General features: G+C 43.3%; 1 protein-coding gene across 1 annotated transcript in view; it reads right to left on the bottom strand.

Moving 5' to 3' along the window:
* Positions 1-798: 798 nt before the first annotated feature.
* Positions 799-25,365, bottom strand: part of LOC135550806 (leucine-rich repeat-containing protein 49-like) — a 55,027-nt gene continuing 30,460 nt past the window's right edge. Inside the window, exons 10-19 of the mRNA XM_064981934.1 lie at positions 23,241-23,388; positions 21,504-21,587; positions 17,209-17,286; positions 16,816-16,994; positions 16,604-16,699; positions 9,903-10,137; positions 9,516-9,701; positions 9,248-9,357; positions 2,651-2,813; positions 799-2,203 (exon numbers count right to left, since the gene is read on the bottom strand). Of these exons, the coding sequence (XP_064838006.1) occupies positions 1,982-2,203; positions 2,651-2,813; positions 9,248-9,357; positions 9,516-9,701; positions 9,903-10,137; positions 16,604-16,699; positions 16,816-16,994; positions 17,209-17,286; positions 21,504-21,587; positions 23,241-23,388 (1,501 nt within the window). The 3' untranslated portion in view covers positions 799-1,981. The remainder of the gene's footprint in view (positions 2,204-2,650; positions 2,814-9,247; positions 9,358-9,515; positions 9,702-9,902; positions 10,138-16,603; positions 16,700-16,815; positions 16,995-17,208; positions 17,287-21,503; positions 21,588-23,240; positions 23,389-25,365) is intronic.

Below are 25,365 nucleotides of genomic sequence, written 5' to 3'. Positions count from 1 at the left end.
GAGCAGTAGGACATTACACTGTCTGAGAGCCGTAGTACTTACACTTGAACCACAGTTGCCTCTCCCCAAGATGCTTCTGTTTATTCAGTTGCACAACAAACATTCCATTCAGAAAACCATTCCGGCACCTTCAATTCTGAACTCTCCCACTCCGGCAAAGCTCCAGTTTCCCTTTTCACCAATCCTGTTTAGTGCCACAGGTGTCTGGAGTTGACTTTGGAAACCCTTGACTGTAAACCATTGACAGCACAGGCAGCGTGGAGAGCCCAGCCTCTCTACAGAGTAGTTGTTGTGAGTGAGGGGACCAGGAACAGCTGGTAGTAAACCAGTTTGCTCTATCGAAGCCTGCAAGAACATTCCTTTCTGAGTTCAACAGGAGAGAGGACCCTCTCCATTGCCCCTGGATGTCCCAGTGCAGGGTAGAGCATGCACAGGGAGGGACACTGAGGTACTGTGGAACAGCATTAGCACACGGCTCAGTCTAATGTATTAGGAGGTGGCTGGATATAGTGCTGTTCTTCAAAAGGACACCCCTGTCCAAAACAATTCAGTTAATAGTCAGAGATTAGAGGAGCCAGAGGTAGTATAGTATAGTATAACATACTTAGGGTTTAATGGTCAGAAGAGATAAATATAACAAAACAAAAACATTTGATGATATGTTGTTGTGCAAAATCGTCTGATTCAGTCAAAATATTAGCTCTGAGCAATTTGATGATTGATGGATGGAGAATACATTTCCTGCAGCATGGTTTCTTGATCAACAGAGACACTACGTGAGCAATAAACATGGAACAGTTAAGTGTTAGGGAATATTTTATTACTAAGTACAATACATAAAATTTGTGGTCAGAAAAGGAAACATGTATTTTGTGCCCTTGTCATCACGCCAGGCAGAGAGAGAGAGTAACATTAAGAAGAGGATTATCATGACACAATCATTCTAGGCTCAATGAGACACTCATTGTAATCTTCAGCTGGAGATCGTGAACAGGGTCTTTATGAAGGCTTTAAAGTGCAAAGAGTGTTCCTCTTTAGAGATGACAATGCACGCTCACAATGACTTTCTCAAGTATATAGCTCTATAGCTCCGTGCATCCTGGAATCAAGTTAAGTTGAATAGGAAAAACAGAGTATAGAATAAACATCAATATTGTATTTTACATGATAATGTGAATTCAAGCTTATGAGGCCCAGTTGGTGAGAACCCCCCCCCCCAAAAAAATTGCCTTTAAAAGAAAAATTCACATCCATCTTCGATCTGAATACATTTTTCCAGTTATGAAAAGAATCGAACCCCAAAATTCCCCAAAACTTGACTGTCTGACACCACGTGATGATGAAGACGAGTTAATGTGGTGAGACAGAGCAGCATGAGTGTCCAATATGCTGTAGTAGAAGAAGTGGTCCAGTATGCTATACCTGTTTCCAGTAGGTCCAGTATGTTGTACCTGTTTCCAGTAGGTGTCCAGTATCCTCTTTCCAGTATATATGTGTACAGTATGCTGTACCTCTTTCTAGTGTGTCCAGTATGCTGTACATGTTTCCAGTATGTGTCCAGTATGCTGCACCTGTTTCCAGTATATGTCCAGTATGCTGTACCTGTTTCTAGTGTGTCCAGTATGCTGTACCTGTTTCTAGTATGTGTTCATTTTGCTGTACTTGTTTGTAGTATGTGTCCAGTATGCTGTACCTGTTTCTATTGTATCCAGTATGCTGTACCTGTTTCTAGTATGTGTCCAGTATGCTGTACCTGTTTCTAGTATGTGTTCATTTTGCTGTACTTGTTTGTAGTATGTGTCCAGTATGCTGTACCTGTTTCTATTGTATCCAGTATGCTGTACCTGTTTCCAGTATATGTCCAGTATGCTGTACCTGTTTCTAGTATGTGTCCAGTATGCTGTACCTGTTTCCAGTATGTGTCCAGTTTGCTGTACTGTAGGTCTTATGGAGTTTTACCAGGTCTGTACCCCTCACCCTGTCACTTTCCCTGTGTGGAGAGCCTGTTGAGGCAGGCCTGACGGAAGGCCGGTCGGTCCCTCATCTCCAGCACACAGTCTCTCACCATCTCCATGAACATGGAGGGCCACAGTTTGTGGAGGGACTCCCTCTTCAGGTTGGTGTCAGATGCCCTCTGGACCTGAGCCTGTATGTACTGCTCCATCACGGCTCCGCACTCCGATGACGACTCCATAGCACCCTCCTGAGGAGATCCAGGGAACAGAGGACTGTTAGCTTTGACACTGATGAGAGGAAGTCTCCATTGATCATCCTATTGGATAGTAATCATGTTACATTGTAAATCAGTGATCCTCAATCCTTCTCCAGGAGAGCCACTGTTTTCAATAGTTTTATTGGCAAAATCAGGTGTTTCACTGCTCAAGGAGCAGGATTGAGGATCACAGCTGTAAATGTATGAAACATGCCCTCAATAAAGCTGCTATAGTATGAAGCATCAGGTATACAGTGACAGGTAGTGGTGATGTCTACAGTAGCAGAGTGAGCGCAGCCAGTCTATCCTGGTCCCAGATCTCTTTGTGACGGAAGAGATCTGGGACCACCAGGCTAGACTGGCTGCTTCCACTCTGCTACTGCAGTCATCACCACTGGGACCAGGTTACAGACAGAGTGATAGTCTGAGAGTGCTGACCTCTGGGCTCTCCGCTCCCGCATTGCAGCAGTCTCTACTGGGGTAGTTGAACAGGGCTCTGCTCAGGCCCTCTCCCAGCAGCTTGCCGTTGTCACGCAGCTCCTCTGGGCTCAAGCCTGCACGGCGCCCACGCCCCTCCAACAGAAACTGCAGCTGACGTTTCCTAGAGAGATAGAGAGGCAGGGAAGGAGGGAGCGAAAGAGAGAGAGGAGGGGAGAGGGATGAAAGAGAGAGAGAGAGAGAGAGAGAGAGAGAGAGAGAGAGAGGGAGCAAGAGAGAGAGAGGGAGCGAGAGACGAAGAGAGAGAGAGAGAGGGATCAAGAGAGAGAGAGAGGAGGGGGTACTGTGTTTTTTTTGCTTCAGAAAAACTAAATGACCCTCACTAAAGAAGTCCATATCAGTCCGCTAATACAAGACTAGCAAAGGTCCAGTTCACTATATTTTTTACACTAAATGTATTTGAGTGTTTACCAGCATTTGTAACTTGAGTCTGATGATTATCTGTACAAAACAGTTAATCCGATAATACTTGTGGAATATAAAAAAACGTGCTTGACATATGTTCAACAGTTTCTTGAAATGTATACATGTTCATATTTTTTCATACTAGTCCCCTGTGGGAATCAAATCCACAACCCTAACATTGTAAGCACCATGCTCTTACCAACTGACCCACATCATATCATCACAAACCATTTGATGTGTCAATGTACTCAATTACTGTATTGTGCATTGTTTTTCTTCATGGTGATGTAAAGTCTACCTGTAGAAACCTAGATGACCAGCCTATGTACTATACAGTAATGTACATTTACATTGTGGTTTGTAATGATAGTAAATTAATACTACACAAAAAGTGGTTGTTTCCCATGTTATTTGATCAAGACAAATCTTTAATTTGATGAGGATGTTTTGTGCCTTTACGTCTCTACCCATAACTTTTCACCATTGAATGTAAATGTTGAGGACAGGGTTTTGTTCTTTCTTGACTCCATTAGAAGGACAATCACAGGGAAAGGGTCAGGGCAACAACTCTTACAATTCCAACTATTGAATCCTGCAAGATACTCTTCTTAATTATACTACCTTATTTGCCAAAGCGTAAATGCTGAAAAAATGTTTTTTTTTGCCCACGTTGTTAGACGTCTATATCAGTCTGCTAGTATTGTGTACTTTTGTGAAATTGTTTTTTTTTCAAATAATAATACATCTGATTTCTCAGGGTGTGTTGCAGCACCCTCAGCACCCCTACTTCCAGCGGCTATGCAAGGGGGACAGGTGAGTTCGACATGTCTGGGGCATCAGGGCATCCAATAACCCTGCCAGGGACAGTGCCATCGTCAAAGAAGGGAATAACAAAGTATCACAATACACGTTTCGACAAATAGTAATGGCATTCACTCAATGCTCCACATTAACACATCTGTCAAGACTGGTATCAGATACTATTACAGTAGTGCCAACATGAATTCCATGGAAGCCAAGTCAAACAACTACTTTACGAACATTGAATTGGGAATGATAAAGTACTTCTACATAAATGTAGTTAATTTGTACAACTTTTTAAATCAGTTCTTTGTCAGTCGTATAGTTTTCAGCAGCAGGATTGGTACAGATGTAAGCAGGATGAGAACATTAATAAAGGATGTTAGCTACATCAAACGTCCCTGTCCATCATTATTCATCTCATGAAATTCAGCACTGCACCAACATGTTCCAAATGCTGGTGCCAGAACTCTGGAATAGTCATTGAGACGGAGGCTGCAGGCTAAAATACCTACTGGGATAAGTGTGAGTGCTTGTGTCGGAGACAGAGAGCCTGAACACTGTATGTATAGGTGGGCAGAGGATCAAATGAGTGGTGTGTATCTATCAAACAGCCCCATTCACCATAGCTGAGTATGTACTCTACTGTACAATGATACTGTACTGTAGAGTGGAGGTTGAATGCAAACACCCCAGTATAACAGCCCACACCATCAACTTAAATCACTGAGAAGAAGGATGAACCACTCCTACATTGGGTTCAGGAATCTTTTCTGGCCTCCAGTCATTAGTATTGTATCACAGACATGAATGTCAAAACTATCACATGATGGTTCACACAACGGGACAAGCTGTCCCCCACCCCAGAATTGCCTATCTTCAGGCCTTTTGGCCTTCACCCATGTTCAATGACTTTTGATTATGACTTGGTCCTCAACTGCAATAAACCAAAAGCATTATAGCCATCATAGCCTTTGCTCTGGCTACCTTCACAGCAATATCTGCCCTACCCATGACCATATGTGTTCCCTCATGGATTGTCCAAACCTAACTATGACTGTATAATGTATAGCTTGGGGTTATACATGTCTGTACTGGATCTGAAACCATTTACTGATGACTAGAGTGAACTCCCATCTTAATTATTACAGGACTACACTCTCCGTCTCTGAGGAGAGGTTTTCCTGGAAGGAACAAACTACAGGGAGTAGTGTGCACTGTGCAGAGGCTGAGAGGGGAAAGTTTAGACATTGTTTTATATGGAAGGTTAAACCTTAATCAAATACACACACATTACAGCACTTAAAAGGTTAGGGCTGCTGCAGAGTAGGTCAGTGGGCTCAGTTGGGGGGAAAAGGGATGAATTCCATAAGGCAGCTCAAGGTAAAGTATTGTTTGATACTCAGACATTTCTTCCATGCTCCGCTCTAGAAGACCCAGGGGTGTTGTGGGTAATCGTACAGAGTTAACCTGAAGGGACAGATTAGGGAAGTGAACTAACTGCCATGCTCGTCCATTTCTCACAGCGAACGATAAAAACGGCAGCTGCTAGGGACAGACAAGCCCTGGCCTGTCATCTCAAGGCCTCACACAGACAGAGATATACAGTATATTTACAGTACATTACACATACCTGTGGCACACACACATGCATAAATAAATACACATTCAAAGACATTCCAAAGCCACAGCCCTTGTAAAACAATATATTAGTCAGATACACTTAACACACAAAACGCTCTGGCACTCATTCAACTTTTCAGAACGTATTTTGCAGTGTACCAAGTGTATTGTGATTCATAAAGAGGAATTCATTCAAGCCAACAGGGAAGTAGGGAGATTTATGATATGAATAACCTTAGGCTGCATGTTTGATCTCCATGGAGTGGCCATCACATCAATTGTTTTTTCATCTACCCTGTACTAGTTTATAAAAACTGTCTTTATAATATCAAGTTAATGTTCAACTAGTATTTCTGGAGAGGTCAAAGTTCAAGTTATCACCCATACTATACATATTAAATATTTATTTGACAAAACTATGCATTATCACGCAATGTCAGCAGGTTAAATCGAATACCGTTTCACTGTTGATCTTAAAAGAATGATCAGCTCCCGGCTATTGGTAAAGCGTGGTCCTTTGCAGCTCAGTTGGTAGAGCATGGTACTTGTAACACCAGAGTTTGATTCTCGGGTACACCCATACGTAAAAATGTATGCACGCATGACTGTAAGTCGTTTCGGATAAAAGCGTTGGCTAAATGGCATATATTATTGTGTTTTCTATATCGGGCGTCAGTGAGTGTGAGTTATTAAAGAGACAGACAGACAGACAGACAGACAGACAGACAGACAGACAGACAGACAGACAGACAGACAGACAGACAGACAGACAGACAGACAGACAGACAGACAGACAGACAGACAGACCGACAGACCGACAGACCGACAGACCGACAGACCGACAGACCGACCGACCGACCGACCGACCGACCGACCGACCGACCGACCGACCGACCGACCTCTGCTCGGGGCACTGAGAGAGACACCACTACAGCATGGCATATTTTGCTTTGCTTGGCTGTGTTTCAGTGACCAGGAGTGATATAGTTGAAGAGCTGTTGGCTGGGGAGAGGAATGGGAATGTGAGGAAGGTGCCAGGTACCCACCCTACCCCTGCACTCCCAACCAACTCCCTATGGCTCGTCGATGGCAGGCTTTGTCTACGCATCACACACAGACTCATTCACACACACACACACACACACACACACACACACACACACACACACACACACACACACACACACACACACACACACACACACACAAACACACACATTACACAAACTGATAAACACACTCAGACAGGTTCTCTACGGTACATTGAACACCTGTAATTAAAGTGTAGCTAATGTTTTTGTTTGGTAACCTGAGTGAGCGCTGTGTGTTAATCAGCGCCAGGTACCAGGTGTGCCAGGTACCAGACTGTGGCCGTGTCCGAATACTCATACTTACATACTACATACTTAAACTGCATACTATGTACTCATTGTTGGATACTATTGAGCACATTCTGTTTAGTAAAAAGTATGCAGTATGCCACGGCAGCAACGCAGTAACGGCTCCTGACTGGCTGAGTAGGTGGGGCGGAGGCGAGTACAGGTGGATTTTTCCAAATTCAACAGACATGCAATGCACTAACAGGCCTGGTCATTTCCAATTTGATTAATTTCTCTAAACTCTGAATATAATATGAATGGAGTTATAGGCTTATTCAGGCTGGTTACAGTCAGACTATCACATTGGACCTATACTGTAGTCCATACAGCCCATCTATCTTATTTAAAAAGGACTGAAGACAGAAACAGATCATTTGGTTAAATTTCAACATATTTAATAGTGAAACTAAAGTGCTGTAACATATATAAGTTCAACTAAATAGCCATGTGCACACACCAAAACTTTTAAAATGTTCAAATGAAAAGACTATTGCACAGAAAACGTGGACTGTCGGGTGCATCGTAATTTCAGAACCGCAGAGCAGCAACATAATAAACTAAACCACTGATCATTGGGAACCATTCATAAATGAAATAATTAAATGGGTAGCCACGCCTATAAAACTAAAACAAGTGTTTAATCAAAAGGGCTGACTAACATGACATCAATACCGCAGCCACATCCTGAGTCCACGGTGCCGACACATTAACAAATCAAAAGATGGTTTAGTATTTAGTTTAAAAGCTCTGACGAAGGCCAAGAGAACAATAAACACTTTTCAATGAGAAAACAGAAAGCCCCATAAAAAAATATAACCAATTCTTCTGTTTTCAAAGATGTATCCTACGACGCAATACTAATTTTAAGGAGAACAAAAATGACTTATCCTACATTTGAACACCACTGCAGGAGCTTTGCTATTCAGCATCTTCCCAATTAAGTAGCCACAGTTGTTGTTTGGCTACTTGAACAGAACTAGGGTCTATCACCTCCAGCCCACCTCTTCCAATGCATTATGTAAAAGTATTCATGTATTTGTACTACATGAAGAATAAAAAGGAATACGATTGAAGTCGGAAGTTTACATACATACATTTAAACTACATTTAAATTCCCTTTTTAGGTCAGTTAGGATCACTACTTTATTTTAAGAATGTGAAATGTCAGATTAATAGTAGACAGAATGATTAATTTCAGCTTTTATTTCTTTCATCACAATCCCAGTGGGTCAGAAGTTTACATACACGCTATTAGTACTTGGTAGCATTGCCTTTAAATTGTTTAACTTGGGTCAATCGTTTCGGGTAGCCTTTCACAAGCTTCCCACAATAAGTAGGGTGAATTTTGGCCCACTCCTCCTGACAGAGCTGGTGTAACTGAGTCAGGTTTGTAGGCCTCCTTGCTCGCACACGCTTTTCAGTTCTGCCCATAAATGTTCTATGGGATTGAGGTCAGGGCTTGAGATGGCCACTCCAATACCTTGACTTTGTTGGCCTTAAGCCATTTTGCCACAACTTAGAAAGTATGCTTGGGGTCATTGTCCATTTGGAAGACCCCTTTTCAACCAAGCTTTAACTTCCTGACTGATGTCTTGAGATGTTGATTCAATATATCCACATCATTCTCCATCCTCATGATGCCATCTATTTTGTGAAGTGCACCTGAGCGGTATGAGTGGTATGACGGCTGCATGGTCCCATGGTGTTTATACTTGCGTACTATTGTTTGTACAGATGAACGTGGTACCTTCAGTTGTTTGGAAATTGTTCCCAAGGATGAACCAGACTTGTGGAGGTCTACAATTTTTTTCTCAGGTCTTGGCTGATTTCTTTTGATTTTCCCATGATGTCAAGCAAAGAGGTACTGAGTGTGAAAGGTAGGCCTTGAAATAAATCCACAGGTACACCTCCAATTGAATCAAATTATGTCAATTATCCTGTAAGAAGCTTCTAAAGTCATGACATCATTTTCTGGAATTTTCCAAGCTGTTTAAAGGCACAGTCAACTTAGTGTATGTAAAGTTCTGACCCACTAGAATTGTGATACAGTGAATTATAAGTGAAATAATCTGTCTGTAAACAATTGTTGGAAAAAATACTTGTGTCATGCACAAAGTAGATGTCCTAACCGACTTACCAAAACTATAGTTTGTTAAAGCTGAAAAGAGCATGACATCCGGACATTTAAAGTTGACTCGATTTTCAAAATGACGTATACTTTTTTTAATAGGAATGACGGCCTACTATTTAGTATGCAAGTATGGGTATTCAGACGGCCTGTGTGTGTCAGTTAGTGCCAGTTACCAGGTGCTGTGGGTAGGGAGCTCACCTGGACTCCTCCAGCAGTATGAGCAGGCGGCAGCGTGGTGTCTCGGTGGCAGTGATATGACCCAGGGTCCCAAACAGACGCTCTGCAGAGATCATGTCATTCATGGTCACCTGATGCACACACACACGGAATATAAATGCATTCACATACCCACAAGGGAAAAGGAAAAGGGTATCAGCTAACACATTGTTCAGAACATTACAGCACAAATATGCTGAATGACAAAACATGTTGGTAGATTTTTTCTGAGTGTTTTGGTGGACCTGACCTCCAAGTTGTTGATCTTGTGCAGGTTGAAGTGGTGCAGGCGGTAGATGAGGAAGGATCTCCACAAGGAAAGGCTGACTACAGGGTTCCCCTCTGGGTGGATGGTCAGCTGGTCCAGACGTCTCACCTGGGCCAGAGCAGCCAGCTGGGGAAGACGGCTGATGTTGGTTTCCAGGAAAATCAGATGCTGTATGGAGGAGACCATAATAAGTCAGGAAACCAGTCAATGAGTGGCCATATCAGAATCCTATTGTCCAATGAGAACCCTCAGTTTAGAACTCTAACAGAGCGCATGTGTTACCATGGTGAGAATATGATTCCTATCATAGTAGCCAATGAGAATACTCTTTATTGAACAGTATGTAATCTGTAGCGAATGTGTTCTCACAGATAGGTTGGGGAACTTGACCCTTATGCGTGGCAGTGTTGGCACGATCGCATCAAAGTGGATGTAGCGGAAGGCTATGACAGTGACGGCCCCTGCAGTCTGGACCCCCCAGCCTCTCTCCAGGGCCTCCAGTGCTCCGAGGCCAAACAGGCGCAGGGTTTCCCCATCCAACTCCGCCAAGTGGCTGTCTGACAGGGAGAGGCTCTGCAGGTTGACACCCCCTGCCTCCAGGAGCCTGGAACACACAGAGAAACAGACAGTCAGCACACACACCTGAGGATGGGGACCTGATTTGTTAAGGAGGGTGCCCAGCCCCCCTTAGTAATTTGAAACATGATGATGGCTCCCCAGGTACATTAAGTAATACCCACCTGGCCAACCCTCCACCCACCTGGCTCAGTCACAAGTTTCCAGGATCATTAAGACAAAGGTATCTTAGTTTACATGTGTCTGAAGAAGTAGGCCAATCAGTGGATGGGAGAGAAACAGCAGTGAGAAGGGTAATCAGAATTAAGTGAATGTAACATTTGTCTTTCAATGCTGCCTAATTTCTCTCCATTCTCTGTGACAACAGTTGAAGTGCCCTTCCCTGATAAGGAGTCGTGAGAGTAGAGAATCAGGATGAGTCTCAGGGAGACATGATCTCTCTGTCCCTGTTGGAGCCTCACTAGCTGCCCTGGGTCTCTCTGCCTTCTCTCCCTGCCTCCCAGTCTGCTGACACTCAGGGGACCTGCTGCATACCAGAGGATCATATAGCTCCACGGACCAGCAGTCCACACCAGCCATTAGAGTTCACCCACCAACAACCTAATCGGTCTATTCATATTTCACACCCTTAGAATATAACATCGCAGAACATGGAAAAAGAAAACACAAAGGAGGATTAATCCTGACACTATTGGAGCTGTAATCCTATAGGCCAAGTCTTGTTGGGCTGATTGTTTCAGAGTCAGGGGAGTGAAACAAGGCTTCTTTAAAAAGCCATCGTTGTTGTCACACACCAAACCTGATCCCCTGGAGGTCACTTCTCTCCCTCTAGAGGACTGAGGACTGACTCCTACCCTCCTCTCATATCTCTGTCTGCTGGCCCATTTCAGTGCATCTAAAACCTGGCAAGATGCTGTCCAGGTAAGCAGAGACAAAGAACAGAGAAGAATCAAGGAGAGTGGCCTGACAACCTGTAAGAGAGGCTTTGTACTGTGAGCAAGAACAGGAAGAAGAGATGATACAAAGATGTTCAGACTGGTGTGCTGACCCAGAAAGAGAGGGCTGAAGAGAACAGGGATGGTTCTGGTACAAATGAAGGTGTATTGGAACAGAGGAGAGATTAAAAATCTGATTGACTTGTGATTATCATGTAATAACCATGGCGGGACATTCTAAAGACCACTATCAAGGCTGTGGCTGCAGAGGGGCACAAGGATGCAGTTTGTTAACAAGCTGCAGGGCTACAAGGGAAGAGTTGACTCCAGCCATAGGAGAAAGAAAGGTGAATGTGAGCCAGAGAGATTCAGGACACCAGGGTTAAAGGTCACATAGCTACAGTGTTAAGCCGTGTTAAGGCCACCATGACTACTGTCTCTCTATAGGATCTCCTGTGTGTGTGTGTGTGTGGTGTGTGTGTGTGTGTGTGTGTGTGTGTGTGTGTGTGTGTGTGTGTGTGTGTGTGTGTGTGTGTGTGTGTGTGTGTGTGTGTGTGTGTGTGTGTGTGTGTGTGTGTGTGTGTGTGTGTGTGTGTGTGCTAATGTATGCGTGTCTATGCATGCGTGCGTGTGTGTTTGCGTGCGTGCGTGCATGCGTGTGTGTGTGTGAGTGAGAGTCAGTGAACTGCCCATGGCTGCCTCAGAGCTCAGTCATCAACGCCTGCTGTAATACTCCATTTCCCCTCAGAGTTTTAATAACCTGGGAGAAAACCCAACCTTAACAAAACGACCCAGGAATTACATTAGCTAATAAACACAACCTCTGAATAATCGTAACATTCAGTACGAGCCGAATCCAAGAATCCAGCAGTGACTGACAGAGTAGCGTCCGACTCAATTTTTCTAGCAGGCCGTGTTGCTACCTACATACGACCCACAACGCAGTGGGAGTAAAACCCAATATTAATCAAACAGTGTCACATTTCAAAGAAGTGCAGCATCTGACAACGAGGGGCAGGCAAGGAATGACGACTGGTGATGTAAGGGCAAGGGGGTACTACTGGCCGCACGCACGCACGCACACACACACACACACACACAGACCCAGGCCCCACGGAGCAGAGAGGACAGGCACCAGTCAGTGAAAGACGGTGCAAATCTTTAGGACAGGTGGCTTTGCCAAAGGTACTAAATCAAAAGCAGTTGGACAGACAGACAGAGACAGATAGAGAGAGATAGATAGTCAGAGAAAGTGAGAGAGACCAAGAGAGAGAGAGAGAGAGAGAGAAAGGAAACACTGGGTAACATGTAGTTAGAGTAAAGAAGAGTGATGGTAACTTTTCATCCCTTTCTGGGGAAGTCTGGAAGCATGCCATCAGCCCACTCTGCACTCTGTCATGTATTGCTCTTGCTAATCACTCTTGATAGACTGCCAGGTGCCTCCAAATCCCCTCCTGAAACTCTTTGTGCCCTCATAGCCTCTTGGAGGAAGAGGAGACACAAAGATGATCAAACTGAGGAAAGTCTAACTGTGGAAAACATTTCCTGATGTGTTCAGCAGCTCTGAACAAAAATGCAATTATCTGGACCTAATCCAGCAGGAGCTTCAAAACTATGTCTGTCATTTCTGAGCAGCTATAACCCATCAATTTGACATGTATTAAATCAGCCTACATGTGTCTCCAATTGTCTAGCTACAGTATGATAGCACCACATAAGAAACATGGTTATTTAGCTTATCATGATGTGAGAAGAACCTTTCAACATTTTCTAAACTGAGAGAAAAATAAAATTGTTCAAGCAATTTCTCTATTAGCATGGTAGCAGATCTGTACAGTGTCTGCAATAAAGCAATATAGAGACAGATTTGGAACCAGGGTATTTCTGTATATCTCTCCTGGCATGATGTAGACACAGATCTGGAACCAGACTATTTCTGTGTATCTTTGACATGATGTAGACACAGATCTGGAACCAGGCTATTTCTATGTATATTTGGCATGATGTAGACACAGATCTGGAATCAGACTATTTCTGTGTATATTTGGCATGATGTAGACACAGATCTGGAACCAGGCTATTTCTGTGTCTATGGCATGATGTAGACACAGATCTGGAACCAGGCTATTTCTGTGTCTATGGCATGATGTAGACACAGATCTGGAACCAGGCTATTTCTGTGTATATTTGGCATGATGTAGACACATATCTGGAACCAGGCTATTTATGTGTCTATGGCATGATGTAGACACAGATCTGGAACCAGGCTATTTCTGTGTATATTTGGCATGATGTAGACACAGATCTGGAACCAGGCTATTTCTGTGTCTATGGCATGATGTAGACACAGATCTGGAACCAGGCTATTTCTGTGTCTATGGCATGATGTAGACACAGATCTGGAACCAGGCTATTTCTGTGTATATTTGGCATGATGTAGACACAGATCTGGAATCAAGCTATTTCTGTGTATATGTGGCATGATGTAGATGTAACATTTATTAAATGAAGTGTTATGGTTTATTGAAGTGTTTCTGAGTGGTTGTGGCATCAGATTCTCTCGCTCATTCCCACACTTTCTTCTCTCATCATAAGTAGAACTTGAAGATTGATGTGCTTGCCCCTCCACCTGCTTGGAGACCTAGCGTGCCTCTGTATTAATGAATATATACATAGCATGTGGGTACTGATGTCTCCCCTCTAACTCTCTGGCCAGCCCCAATATTGGATTTCTGGGTAATAACTCTTCCCTCCTGTCATATCTCAAGGGAACAGAGAATGAATAAATATTCCTCTCGTCTGCTCACAAAGGAATATAAAAAAGAGGCTACTATCCAGCAGTCTGACGGGCACCCACACACACAGACACGCAAGCTTGTTCCTGCACGCACGCTCACACACACACAGGCAAGCTTGTTCCTGCACGCACGCACGCACGCACGCAAGCTCACACACACACACACACACACACACACACACACACACACACACACACACACACACACACACACACACACACACACACACACACACACACACACACACACACACACACACACGCTCACACACACACACACACACACACGAGATTCACTAAGCACTCACAGAGACAACCATTCTCCTATTCCATCTCTCATCCCAACACACTAAAAGGGGTTCCCTCCTTCCTCCATTCTAAATGCACTGTCAACATTTGCTCCTGTCTTAATTCTTCTCCAGCTCGGGTCGGGCTGCTAATGACAAACAGAGATGACATCACTTTTCCCTTTACCTGCTGAGGGGCAGGGGCCCATTTCAGTCAACCCATATCATCTACCACTCCAGCTTGGTGTGGAAAGGGGAGCTTGAAAAGGCCATTGACTATACTGATAAACACCTACAGCATAAATACACCAATTCTAGCCAACTAGGTATAATTGCACAAGGTTAACCAAGGTTCATGCCTCTGTGTGACAAGTGTTCTGAAATTACGAGGTGCATGACTTTCACTGGGCACAGTCCTTTAAGCTAGTTTCTCAAGGGAAATGAAATCAAACGATTCCACTAACCTGCAGATTGCTCCATCACCTCTATTCATGTTTATGTGGTTGTTAATTATTCAGCAGGACTTTAGCTGGCCCTCTCTCACATGCTCAAACAAAGATGATGATCCATGTGTCTTCATATGGCAGCAGCAGTAAAGTGTAAACTGTCCCACGCTGATTTTCTGTGATGAATGTGAACATTGCCGGTCACACCCAGGGAACAACAAATAGCATATCCAAAGCTAATGGATCTAATCATGCGGACGCCAGCGGTTATTCTTTCTCAGAAGCAATGTGGGGACAAAGCAGAGGGCAGCCTCCAGGCCCTCCATCTCTCAGAGAGGAAAACCCTCCACACCCCCCTCCCCGGTCCCAGAGCAGAACCAGATGTGGAGGACAGAGAGAGACAGGCCCAGCTCTGCAGCTCTGCCCAGCGTGTGGGAATGAAGAACCCTGTCTGTCTTTGAGGATTAAGGAGGAATATACCGGATCAAGACAGACTATCAATCCAGAGATAAAGCAAATCATTCATGCATTGATTGTTAACTTCATGGAGTTTTCACAAATTCACACCTCCACAGAGGCTGGTAATCCCTTACCATGGGATGACAGAGGGTCATACCCGTAGAACATCACATCTATAAATCACTGCTCAGTCCATCTATCATCTCCTCTTTTATACCTTCAGGAATAGGAATATTCCCATGGGCATATTTACTGTAAAATATCTACTGTAAGACATCCAAAGGAGTGAATACCAAGCATCACAAACAACTACATGAAACAGACAGAGAGCTGACAAACTGCACTTAGACAAAGGACAGTACTGTTTTTACAGCGGTTATAGATGTAAAACACCATAAAATGGTTCTTCTCTTTTATCCTATTGGATTGTGCACAACAATAAAAACCGGTTAAGTTTACACATAATTAGACCACACCGTATGGTGAATCACTTGAGCCCTAGCCTGGCCCCTTTTGCAATACAAACTGCTATAAGTGAGCCTATAAGGGAATTAGGGCCATGAAGGATTGCGCTTCCGGAACATTTTCATATCCTGGAGCAAGAAAGCAACATGTAATAATAGTGGTTGACACAGCCACAGTGTCCATCTCAGCCTGACCCCTTATAACTCACAGGCCTGGTATACAGTCCCTCCAGGAGAAGTTAGGGCCTGCAGCAAGGGGGCTAAGCCTGGTCAGGCCAGGCCAGGCTGGGGGAATGGCCATATGGAGAACAAGGCAATGACACAGAGTGAAGGTCTCACCCTCTAACCCTCACGATAAAATTAGCTAGCTAAGTAATGGGGCCCTGTGCAGTTTTATGAAAACCATCAGAGTAACGACTAACGAGTGTTAGGGGGTGAAACGAGGGTGAAATGTTGAGTGTGTAAAGCAGAGGGAACCATGTCTGTATGGAGAGAACTGTTATAGAAAAGGGATATCCTTTTGTATGCTAGTTTATAGTGTAGACAGTCCACAGGAGGCTGGTGAAGGGAGGACGGCTCATAATAATGGCTCGAATGGAGTGAATGGAATGGTATTAAAACATGTAGAAACCATGTGTTTGATGTGTTTGATATTATTCCATTAATTCCGTTCCAGCCATTACAATGAACCGTCCTTCCCAGTTAAGGTGCCACCAGCCACCTGTGGTAGACACCAGTCATCTGACACATATGGAACCCAGGACAATGAAACAAAATCCTCAAATGTGCTCCAACCATACAGTTTTATTGGCTAAACTTTAAATAATTATAATGTGTGAACAATTATAACGGGACCATGTTTTCTTGCATTGGAAGAATGTTTACATTCCAATATCCTATCCCCTGTGAGTACGCGTATCAGTGGAGGCTGCTGAGGGGAGGACGGCTCATAATAATGGCTGGAATAGAGCAAATGGAATGGCATCAAACACCTGGAAACCATGTGATTGATGTATTTGATACCATTCCACCAATGCCGTTCCAGCCATTACCACCACCAACCTCCTGTGATGTGTTTGTATTCCTGGATGTGGTGTAGTACCAACTTGGGGTCTCGAGGACTGTTGGGGCGACTGGTGGAGCGTATCCGGGTCTCACTGCCCCCTGTTGGCCTGTCCAGAGCCGACACCGGACTCACCCGTCTGGCAGAACAGAAAACATATTATGTATACTTCTATAACAGTCCTGCAACTATAACTACTGTCTTCCAGAGCCCAAAGTGCAACCCCTATGCATGGCCCCTCCCCCCTAACGTTACCTGAGCTGCTCATCCGGAGAAGGTTCCAGTGCAAGGCCATTGGTTTGGGCTGGGCTGTGGGCGGGGCTTGCCTCAGGGCTGATTTCCTCCTTGGCTCCGTTCTGAGCCGGAAGCTCCAGGCAGGCCCTGACCCCCTCCCACTGCAGTGCCGCATTACGGATGGCCAGACGCCGCTTCTCCTGCACACACACATAAACGCACGCAGCCAGGCCCACACACGATCACACGCGCACACATGCATGCACACACACACACATACACGTGCGCACACAAGGAACAGAGCAGGGTTCAGTTGGCATTGGTCCTCAGCAGGGCACACAGAGGACAGGATGATATTATGAAACTGACTATCTCTCTCCTGCTTCAGCCTAAAGACAAAGATATTCCACCTGCCTTGCTTGTCACTGAGGAGTCCTGAGACTTGAGTCCAAGTTGAGTGTAGAACTGCTGAGGCACAACATGAGCAGGACTCTATGAACACAAATACACATGTACTGTTTATCTTCAAAAATGAAAACTTCAAATGTTATTCTAACTGATAGACTGTCACTTAACTTACATTACTTACAAACATGCCTATCTTACCAATACCTAGTCTCCCATAGTTACAAAGGCTTTGTCTGTAATAACAAGGTACAATTTGTGTGTGCTGTACTGTATATACCCCATATCTCTCAACAACTGCCTCAGCATTACTGCGGCAGCTGAATCCGTGTTGACTGTAGCAGAGGCAGCAGCAGTACTTCTGTGCCACCCCCACCCTGCAGCAAGGAAGAATGCAGCTCTCTCTCTCGCTTTCTCTTTCGATTTCATAATATTTTTGCCTTTATTCAGTTCAGTTTTGATACGCACATGTATGGAATGGAATGCTCCACTCCCACACACAGGGGACGGCTGGCAAACAGGATTGATAGTCGATAATTCTGAGACTACATGAACCCTCACAGAGCATTCCATTTATCAAGTTTTCCTCAACTAGCTCAATTGGATTAAACAAAGGCAATTAAACTTCCTTCAGAACCCTTTCTGATCTCTCAGTATGGATCATTAAAAGCAGCAGTAAGGCAGGAACACACACATCAATATATATAAACGCAACATGTATATATAAATATATAAACGCAACATGTAAAGTGTTGGTCCCATGTTTCATGATCTGAAATAAAAGATCCCAGAAAAGGTTCCATACGCACAAAAAGCTTATTTCTCTCACATTTGTTTACATCCCTGTTGGTGAGCATTTCTTTTTGCCAAGATAATCCATCCACCTGACAGGTGTAGCATATCAAGAAGCTGATTAAACAGCATGATCATTACACACATGCACCTTATGCTGGGGACAATAAAAGGTCACTGTAAAATGTGCAGTTTTGTCACACAACACAATGCCACAGATGTCTTAAGTTTTGAGGGAGCAAGCAATTGACATGCTGACTGCAGCAATATCCACCAGAGCTGTTGCCAGAGAATTGAATGTTCATAAGCCGTCGCTAACGTCTTTTTAGAGAATATGTCAGTACATCCAACCGACCTCACAACTGCTGACCACATTTAACCACGCCAGGCCAGGACCTACACATTCGGCTGAGACCAGCCGGTCGGACAGATAAAGAAACGGAGGAGTATTTCTGTCTGTAATAAAGCCATTTTCTGGGGAAAAACTCATTCTGATTGGCTGGGCCTGGCTCCCCAGTGCGTGTGCCTGGCTCCATAGTGGGTGGGCCTATGCCCTCACAGGCCCACCCATGGCTGCACCCCTGCCCAGTCATGTGAAATCCATATATTAGGGTCCAATGAATTAATTTAAATTGACTGATTGCCTTATATGAATTGTAACTCAGTTAAATAGTAGAAATTGTTGCATGTTGCGTTTATATTTTTGTTCAGTATAGATACAGTACAGTATGCATTCTCTAACACCTACAGTAAAGTACAGACACACAATGATTGAACAAGCATGTTTTGAACTGAAATCATAACCAGCCTCAAACAAAGGTTGGTGGGATCTGATATTCTACAAGAGGAACTGAGCACTTAGAAACCCTGTAGTTAGAACAGTTAGGGAAAAGATAATGGAGGAAAAAGACAAATGACTATTGAAGTGGATTGAAAAACTTTGAGAATTGTAGCAACAGTCACTGTTATTTTAGCCCCCTTGGAAACGTAACTGTTAAAATCTAAACATTTGAAACTTAAAAAAAAAAAACAGAAGATACCAAGCCAAGCCACATAAATGCAGGGTTACTGGGGTATAGTGGGTTGAGCCTTTATCTAGCCTTGGCTTTTCTTCATCTCCCTACTATAATGCTCCCATTGATCAACTCATGGTTGGGCGGATAATGCAAAGCAGATGACTCCTCTTTACATGACAACCGAACACCACAGTGCATTTCAAGTAGTTAAGAATTAGTGACCATTGAGCAGCAACCCTCAGAGCGCTTTAGGTATCATCTGAGATAACTGCTTACCGGGACCTCGGCATCAACAGAAATTGCTTACAGACATATGACAGCATATCATACATGTTTATATAAATGATTTGATACATTGTTCAACATCAAAAACGGCCCTCTTGCCCTCTCCTTAAACAATGCACTTATAGTGTAACTCCCACAACATTAGTCATCCTCATCCACCGTCTACAAGGGGTTATGCAGTGTATGTTACATGTGCAATGAGTTTAAACAAACGCACAACTAACATCCAATTGTATTCATTATAAACCTTAATGGCTAGCAGACGATAAGCATGTTCATATTGTGACTAGTTTTGGCTCTTCATATTGTCATGACATTGGCCTCTATTGCCTCCCCCTTTCCTCCTTCAACTAGGTTGCTGTGGTCAGAGAGACGTCGTAAATTCCTGAGAATCTCCTCATGGACACACAGTCTAGAGAGAGTAGATTTTCATGGAGAACAGAGGAATTCCTTCCACCTCACAGAACTTGAGGTACGAACAAATTTCATGTTCCGGAGAAAGTATAAAAGATCGGTGAAGAATCCAGCTACGAACTGGTCCATTTGTCACAACTTGGGGAAGCTCATGGGAGACGGTGTGGCACTTTACCATAACACTGTTTATATAATAGCCTCAGATATGGGGTTTACATCTAATTGTTGCATAAGATGAATGAGTGAGTATGATACTGTTTGTATAATTGTGTAATATGATCTTGGACTGTTTAATGAAGAAAAATACAATTCCGTTTTAATTTGAACTAAATCAGAGTACCGCCCCTGAGCCCAGTTAGGGTCAGACATCCTGGAACAGCCCTCTTCGGCCCTTCCAAATAAAATCCCCACTCGGGTTTTCGATCAGCAGACTAAGCTTACCTCAATTACGAGATAGCTAAAGGTTGCAGACCATGTTTTTCTCCATTAGGAGGACAAAGGTTGGTAGACCATTGCTAAAGCTTTTAACCATACCACGTGGTTAAACTCTTAGACTATCGATACTGACAGAATAAGAACAAGTCTTTCATATTAATTACTAGTCTGCAGCTAGGAATTCGGTATCATTGAACGGGAAGAACGACAACCACCGAAACATCCATTCTGAACAATCCCCTCTAACCACAACCCGAGAGAGAGAGGGAGAGAGACGGACAATTCTACAAAATAAATTCACTTTTCACCAGCGATCAAGATGACACACTGAGCGTAAATATATATATTGATTGCAATTGTTCCCGAATGAGTGAGCGTTCATGTGCAAAGGATTAGCATTTCAATTCTTATAATTATCACTCTGTAGTGACTTCTTAGTCGAATCCCACTTCCCCTTTTGTCAAACAAGCCGCCATGCCGGTTTAGCCCACTAGGGCACATTCTCCTCATTTCATGTAACCACATTTCATGTAACCACATTTACCTTGTTTGTTTATGCATTTCTGTGAATTACTTAGTTAGTAATAAATAAATGATTTAAGACGATTGATGTGTGGATGACTCATAGTGAAGACTGGGTTCGTGCAGATAACCAACAATTTACGAAGTTTGGAATGAGACTAACGTGAGGTAAAGTAAATAATTCATTAATTCGAAGACGAATTGATCAGATAAAATATCTGAATAGTTATTTTAGGAAATTATAACTTTGTAATCTGAATATTTTTCCTTGGTGCCCCGACTTCCTAGTTAATTATTTACGTGATTAATAAGTTGATCGCATAATAACTAATTACAGAGAATCTTTGATAAAAACTATCAATCTTCAGTTAATGATAGTAAAGACACGACAATATGAATAAACAGGAAATGTTCTGGAGGTAAAAAAACGTTTTAACAAACAGCATTGAGGGCCAAGGAGTTTGGTTAATGTCCAAATAATCACTTTCCACAAATTACATCTGTATGGCTTAATTATGTTGTTGACATGCACCCAACAGAAAAGCTTATATTACACATTAAATGCCACAAAATATTTGAAATATTTGGTTAATGACTGAAACTCTCACCAGCTAGTCTGCTCAGTACGTATCACTGACCTGTGACATTATTTGGATTCTATTTTATCATTGTGGAAATTGGCCTCTTATGTGACAATCTACCAGCTAACATCAGTTTGATGTCAGAGCAGAAGTATATATTGGTCAGTCAACATGGCGAGATATCTGCGATAGTAACAGTATAGTACAGTATGTTAAACACAAATATGGACAGGGAGTCAACATAGGGAAAGTCAGGTACCTTGTGCATGGCCTGCTTGTGACTCTCCCTCTTCTTCTCATCCTCCTTCCGGGCCGTGACGCAGGCCATACGTCTCTCCTCCTCCTGCAGAAAAGAGGGTCAATATCACAATCAGGGTGTCGCTCCATTCATGGACAAGACTGAATTATTCAACATGAGACAGAGGCACAGTCAGAATAATGTATATTATGTCAGCTGCAGGTTTTCCCTCTGCAGGAAGGACCGGTTGGAGAGGCAGCATCTCCTGCTGCATCACAGGATAATCTGTCTGTCTGATATTCGGCTGCAGCCTCATCTGAACTGAGCCCAGCTGTTTGGGTGTGCCAGGCAGAGCTCCCAGCATGCAATGCACCAGCAGAGACAATCTGAGACTGCCAGCTGAGCTCTAGGGGATGTTTAGCGCTGGCTACTCTGTGACGATTCGGCTGAGAAAGGATTCCTTGATATGGTTCACTCAAAATGCTGCAATGGCTCCAGAATCAAAGCACCACCTTTCATACCCTTTGCAAAATGTTTTTGCTATCAGGAAAGGTCTTTTAGCAAAAATACTTTGTAATAAAAAAGTTAAATCAGTATGTGAAATGTTGTATTTTTGTATTTTATTAGGATCCCCATTAGCTGTTGCAAAAGCAGCAGCTACTCTTCCTGGGGTCCACACAAAACCTGAAATATAATACAGAATGACATAATACAGAATATCAATAGACAAGAACAGCTCAGGGACAGAGCTACATACATTTTTTTTTGAAAGGCACACGTAAACTACATATCAATGAATACACACAAACTATCTAGGTCAAATAGAGGAGAGGCGTTGCTTTATCTGTTTTTTTAAACCAGGTTTGCTGTTTATTTGAGCAATAAGAGATGGAAGTTCCATGCAATAAGGGCTCAAATCAGTTTGAGCAGAGGACCTTAAGTGCTGTCACAACTAGGCTATTTGTAATAGTATCAATAATGCATTGTCATCCTTTCCCACTAATTAGTAGAGTAGAACATCAGGTGAAATAACGCTGGTCAGAAATCTTTGGTCATTAACACTGTTAATTTCCCCCTGAACAAACCCAGTCTGTTGTGTTGACACAGATATCCCACAAGGAGCAACGGTAACCATTTCCTGGCATCTATTGATTCTATTCTGTCTCAAAGCAAGAGGAGTTCAGCTCCACCACATCTGCAGCCAGCTTTAACCCTTATTTTACTCATACATTATATCTGCCTGCCTTGGCACTGACAGCAAGTATGATATATCTCAAACTATGTTACTACCAGTCAGTGCTCATCTGTGGAAAGTTGTACAAATCAGATTGTGATTCTGATCTCAGGAGGACTTTTCCCATCCTACTGGCTGCAGGGCCATTCCTCCATATTCTAAGGGCAAGGTGTGTGTGTGGTACCTCAGGGTTCATGTAGCCTACAAGCTCAGACCTGGGTGTTGCCTGCCTGCTTAATAGCTTTCAAATGCATGAACCTCTGAACTCAAGTGTCTCATATGTATTGTGAATACAATGACATCATGTTTGACAGGCAATTCTGCTTTTATGCCTATGGATATCAAGCATGTGGTAGTGTCAAGGATTCTATAAAGTGTTGCTTTACAGAATCCTTTCCGTATTTACAAGCCAATGTGTTGTTATGCCTTGCATGACTACTGAAAATACACACAAAAACACAACCACAGCCACGCAAACTCAACCACATACAAGAATACAGACACACACCGAGCGTATGTCTTACCGTGACACGTTTCATGTCCAGCTGTCTGAGTTGAAGCACACAGCGCAAGGCGGCCTGCTTGTACCATGTCTCCAGGGCTACTGGGTTCCCATCCAGGGTGAGCTCATAAAGGGAGCACGACTCTCCCAGGCAGGCTAGCTCATCAAAACTACACACAGAGTGAGAAAACACACACCACACAGGTCATTAACAACTATAAATGGGACAGATACTATATCAAATCAAATCTAACTTTGTTTGTCACATGCGCCAAATACAACAGGTGTAGACTTTACCGTAAAATGCTTACTTACAAGCACTTAACCAACAATGCAGTTTTAAGAAAATAGAGTTAAGAAAATATTTACTAAATCAACTAAAGTAAAACTTTTTTTTTTAAAGTAACACAATAAAATAACAATAATGTGGCTATATATACACGGGGTACTGGTACCGAGTCAATGTGCAGGGGTACAGGTTAGTCAAGTTAATTTGTACATGTAGGTAGGGGTAAAGTGACTATGCATTAATAATAAACAGCAAGTAGCGGCAGTGTACAAACAAAAAGGGGGGGGGGGGTCAAGCAAATAGTCCGGGTGGACTTTTAATGAATTGTTCAGCAGTTTTATGGCTTGGGGGTAGAAGCTGCTAAGGAGCCTTTTGGACCTAGACTTGGCGCTCCAGTACCGCTTGCTGTGCGGTAGCAGAGAGAACAGTCTATGTCTTGGGTGACTGGAGTCTTTGACAATTTTTTGGACTTTCCTCAGACATTTTTGGGGCTGCTGAGTGGCACAGCAGTCTAAGGCACTGCATCTCAGTGCTTGAGGCATCACTACAGACACCCTGGTTCGAATCCAGGCTGTATCACCACCGGCCGTGATTGGGAGTCCCATAGGGCGGAGCACAATTGGCCCAGTGTCGTTCATGTTTGGCTGGTGTAGGCCGTCATGGTAAATAGGAATTTGTTCTTAAGTGACTTGCCTAGTTAAACAAAGGTTAAATAAAAAAATATATATAGGTCCTGGATGGCAGGAAGCTTGGCCCCAGTGATGTACTGGGCTGTAAGCAATACCCTCTGTAGCGCATTACGGTCAGATGCCAAGTGGTTGCCATACCAGGCGCTGATGCAGCTATATGTTAATATAATGAGTAATTCACTTACAAAAGGTCCCCCAAACTCAATTTTTGTTGAATTAACCTTATAATCCATAAATCGACACTACCACCAGGGAACCGGGCCCGTATTCACAAAGAGTCTCAGATTAGGAATACTGATCTAGGATCAGGTCCCGTTAGTCCATAAAATATTATTAAGGCAAAATGGATCCAATATTACCTCTCCTACCCTAAGACCCTTCTTGAATACCCAGGGCCCAGAACTCAACAAAAATAAAACATGGAGACATGCTATTTGGGCCTGGGACTGGCAGTGGAAGAAGGCATTGAAAGCATCAGACATGGCCTGGGGCTGAGTGAACAGAGTTTGAGATGGGAAGACAATAACTAGGCTAAACAGGGTGGTAGGTAGCCAAGCTAACTAGGGTGGCAGGTGAACTAGTGGTTAGGAGCATTAGGCCAATGAACGAATGGTCGCTGGTTCAAATCCTCGAGCTGACTAGGTGAAAATAATTGGTCTATGTGCCCTTGATCAAGACACCTAATCCTAATTGCTCCTGTAAATCACTCTGAATAAGAATGTCTGCTCAATGACAAAAATGGAAATGTAATGTAAACAGTACAGTCGGTTCACCACAAATGTGAAAATAAATAGTGTTCTGGGCACTGTTTACAGAGAGGACTTCTGATCGGCCTAATTTGTAATAATGATCGCTTCAACCAAAGGCTTTGCTGAGCCTGGGATGGCTTCTCCCTCAGCTACAGCTATGCAGACGTCAAATAAAGGCACGTGTTATCCATCAGGACTTCACTGTGCGATGATTATAGTAGCCTACATTTCTCAGACGATTTAAATCAAAAGGCTCAAGGATCAAATGTAGACTAGATGTTGTATTCTGCCACCTTTCTAGATGTACAGTTGAAGTCAGAAGTTTACATACACCTTAGCCAAATACATTTAGACTCAGTTTTTCAAAATTCCTGACATTTAATCCTAGTAAAAATTCCCTTCTTAGGTCAATTAGGATCA

This window comes from Oncorhynchus masou, chromosome 1, assembly GCF_036934945.1.
Source record: "Oncorhynchus masou masou isolate Uvic2021 chromosome 1, UVic_Omas_1.1, whole genome shotgun sequence".
NCBI lineage: Eukaryota > Metazoa > Chordata > Actinopteri > Salmoniformes > Salmonidae > Oncorhynchus > Oncorhynchus masou.
This window is presented reverse-complemented; position numbering and strand designations above follow the sequence as displayed.